The sequence below is a fragment of the Cyprinodon variegatus genome, unplaced genomic scaffold (assembly GCF_000732505.1).
Source record: "Cyprinodon variegatus isolate N-32 unplaced genomic scaffold, C_variegatus-1.0 Scaffold808, whole genome shotgun sequence".
Classification (NCBI taxonomy): domain Eukaryota; kingdom Metazoa; phylum Chordata; class Actinopteri; order Cyprinodontiformes; family Cyprinodontidae; genus Cyprinodon; species Cyprinodon variegatus.
The window spans coordinates 81,909-85,634 of record NW_015151261.1 but is presented as its reverse complement, the minus strand read 5'-3'; the positions used below and the strand labels follow the sequence as shown (position 1 = coordinate 85,634).

The following is a 3,726-nucleotide window of genomic DNA, read 5'->3' as shown; positions in this document are numbered from 1 at the left end:
TGAGATTAATCTAGATCAATTCCAAGATTACAGTGAGATTAATCTAGATAGATTCCAAGACTACAGTGAAATTAATCTAGATAGATTCCAAGATTACAGTGAGATTAATCTTGATTAGAAAAAAAAAATCTATGCCCACCACTAATAATAATAATACAGCGTCTGGGGCCTGGTACTGTCCCATCTAATTAACCACAAAACCAACCCATTAGCTTCATCTACGTCTGTGATCTTTCTTCATCCATGTGGTCCTGATTTTCTATGTAGAGGAAAGCTGACCTGTTGATAAACCTGTGTACTTCCTTAGAGCGGGTTCAAGTTAACTTCTACTTTTAGTTGTTATTCAAATATTTTGTTTTTATTTTGCTGTTTTCTTTGGTTTTGCTTTAAGACGTTAATTTCTTTATACTGCACAGCTTTTTTTGCGTATTCAGGGTTATGATTTCAAAATATTAGTATTTTTACAACAAACCTGCTTTTAGTAACTATATACATCTAAATGCCCTGTTTTACTAGGTCTCAATTTATAAAAAAAAAAAGAAAACCTACACCACAGCTCACCCTGACCACACCATCCCCACAGTGAAGCACGGTGGAGGCAGCATCAGTGGGATCATATGTTTCTAAGCTACTATGTTTGATTTATTCTTCCATTTTCTCACCGATTGCTCCATCCGTGTTCTTTTTGCTGCTCCTGGGTTGTTTGGGTATGATGACCTTTTCAAAGTCACCCAGCTCCCCCATGCTGCTGCTGTTGCTGCAGCTCTTTGTTTTGCTGCCCTGCTTCCCAGGACTGTAGACAGGAGCGCTGCTGAACGCCTGGCCTTCCACACACTGTCCAGGAACCTGGCAGAAGGAAACCAAACCACAGGAGCTGGGATGTGAAGGTGGGGAAGATGTTTAGGAACCAGATGGGTGAACGGACTCACCTGAGAAGGATGGAAAGCTGGGAGACCTAATGCATGGATCTCTGCTGCTCCCCCACCTCCACCCCCAGCAGCAGCTCCTGCCATGTGGGGCATGGTGCTGTAAACCTGCACCACCGAGTTGCTGTGGCTCACTGGGACCTGGGAGGCCAGGGGCTGCTGGGGGGGCTGTCCAGCTGGCAGGGGGTGGGGCTGCTGCTGCTGCTGATGATGATGATGATGGTGATGGAGGTGATGATGGTGCTGAAGATAGGACACCCCTGCTGTGTGCATGCTCAGGTTACTCTGCAATAAAAGCAAAAAACATAATGAAATGTTAAGAATGAGCTTCATTCAGAAGGGAGCAGCTTTCACCGATACCTGAACGGGCGCCTGCATGGCCGCCATGGGCTGGTCGATGGAGGTGAACGCTGAGATGGCCGACATCAGAACGTCATCGCTGACCAGCACGTTACCTTGGACCAGAGTGTGGGTCAAAGGAGACGGAGGGACGGTGATGTAGGTCGATACCTGCAGGACCAAAACGGATGCAAACACTTAGAAGCAGACTTTCTGAATATTTTCACATCACACGTCTGCAGGTATCATTCTGATCAGATCAACGGAAGGAACAATGAGGTTATTGTGCTGTTCAGCAGAAACTGTTGTTTTATTATTGCTGAGGATAAAATGATCTGTTGCTGGTTAGATCTGAATCACCTTCAGTTCTCAGATGTTTAAAAAAAAGATGGGGCAGATGCGTCTAAGGGAGCAAATGTCAGCCAATATTCTAATAACAATTCTTTAATCCGAATGCTTTTTAATTTGTTGCTTTTGTATCTAAATAAGTTGCTTTTTTAAAAGGGAGTTTTTCCTCTCCACTGTCGCTACAAGCATGCTTAGTGTGAGGGATTGCATTTAAGTCAATGAGTCGATGCAATCAGCTGGTTTTCCTTAGATAGAAAACTTTGAATCAATGTGACTGGATGATCTGGTGAACTGTGAAGTGTGTTGAGATGACATGTGTTGTGAATTGCCGCTATATAAATAAACTTAAGTGAATCAAACTAAGGCTGCTTTTTTGACTTATAAATATAATAAAATATGTGTTCTTCAGGTCAGTTTAAAGGATTAAGAAAGGAATGTTTAACATTTTATTTACAAAAATGTTTCCCAGCAAAAAGTTCCCAGATTTCCTTTTGAGATGACAGATTTGTTGATTAAAATGCTTTCGCAGAAATACGGGTTCACCAGTATTTCACCAGGACCACGTCTTCCAGGCGCTGCGTCTGGATGAAGGTCACCTTCAAGCTTCCATCTGTCCATGACCCGATTGTGGGAGCTGCTGTCCCACAATGGGGGACAATCATCCTCCTGGACATCGACACCATAACGCACTCTGTAAAATCCAGGTCCAAGCTGCCATTAAAGCATCTTTGCTGCGTTGCTTAGAACCACAAATTCACCATTTTTTGGGCACGAAAACTATTTCTTCTTCTTAGTTTTCTCTGGAGTTCCGTCACATGATAAGCAGAAAAAATGGAAAAGCAGTTTGGATGATATTTTAGAAATTTCCTTTATGAGTCAAAAAATGCAGCTTTGACTGTAAAACGAAAAAAGCTTTTCTGTAAATGCATTTATGTTTTCAAGTTGGACATTTATCAATTCATTTTGGCCACTTTTTGCTGGAAAATCTTTTTGAAAAAGAATTGTTCAACGTTAAATGAAGTAACCAAATGAGCAGCCCTGGAAAATGAAATAAAAATGAAGTTTGAATTTTCTGCTTTTAATTCAGTCTGTATTAAAAACAATGCAGCTAACAGTTTAAAATTAAAAAAAACATTTCTGTTATAACATTTAATTTTATCTGAGACATCTTTTGAAAGTTAAGTATAAAACATGATCCTATTGATCATTTTAACTCATTTACAAATGAAACAGCTTTAATGAAGAATATGCAAATATAAAAATGTAATTTGAATGATATAATTTTTAACTATATTCATACGTCATCAAATTCAGCTTTATTTTCAATTTAATTCATTTAAATGAGAAAAGTGGGACACATTTGCTTCCATAATGTTCTAGTGTAACACATTGAAAGACTAATAAAGAGATAGGTATGGATCCATTTCAAAACAAAAAGCGCATTTTCGTGCATCGACAGGCTGCCAAACAAAGAGCTTTTGATAATGACAGTCTTTCAAACACAAGTAGGTAAAATCTGCATGGGAAGGTTGCTTAATGTAATGTTAAAATATGTGAGATGTGTGAAGAATTAGAGGTGTCTATATGCTCTACAGTTTCTACTGGTTTTCCCTTTTATTACTAAGAAAATTCCTAAAAAGAGAGAAACTGTCCCACAGCATCCCAGATCCTCCGCCGTACCTTACATTCTGCATTTAAACAAATCTATTTATCGTTTTAATTAAACCCCGTGAACCATCAACAGACCCACACATGAATCAGCCTCCAGCTCCTTGGACTCACCTGTCTGTTAGCAGAGGTTTGGGGGACGGAGCTGACTGAGGGGACCGGTGCGTAGGCATTGGTGGAGGCCAGGGACACGGTGGACAGGGAGGGGGCCCCAGACTGACACTGCTCCCTCTTGTGCGTCATGAAGGCCGGCAGAGAATTAAACTGCTTTTTACACTTCCCACACAGGAAGACGTCTTCATCATCTGAACAGAACCAAAAAAAAAACCAGATAAGGCCAGACGGAAAACAACGGCAAGCTGAGTATTTTATACAACCCTGTCCAAGGTAGTGACTGAGGCGTCCTGGTCTTAAAGGAATAGTACACCCAAAACATGATTAGCCT

General features: G+C 40.7%; 1 protein-coding gene across 2 annotated transcripts in view; it reads right to left on the bottom strand.

The window, feature by feature from the left end:
* znf341 (zinc finger protein 341) overlaps positions 1 to 3,726 on the bottom strand; it is a 19,532-nt gene that overhangs the window by 9,512 nt on the left and 6,294 nt on the right. For both annotated transcript variants that reach the window (XM_015396601.1, XM_015396602.1), the window contains exons 3-6: positions 3,396 to 3,586; positions 1,287 to 1,436; positions 930 to 1,211; positions 663 to 846 (exon numbers count right to left, since the gene is read on the bottom strand). In XM_015396601.1, coding sequence (XP_015252087.1) covers positions 663 to 846; positions 930 to 1,211; positions 1,287 to 1,436; positions 3,396 to 3,586 — 807 coding nt within the window. The remainder of the gene's footprint in view (positions 1 to 662; positions 847 to 929; positions 1,212 to 1,286; positions 1,437 to 3,395; positions 3,587 to 3,726) is intronic.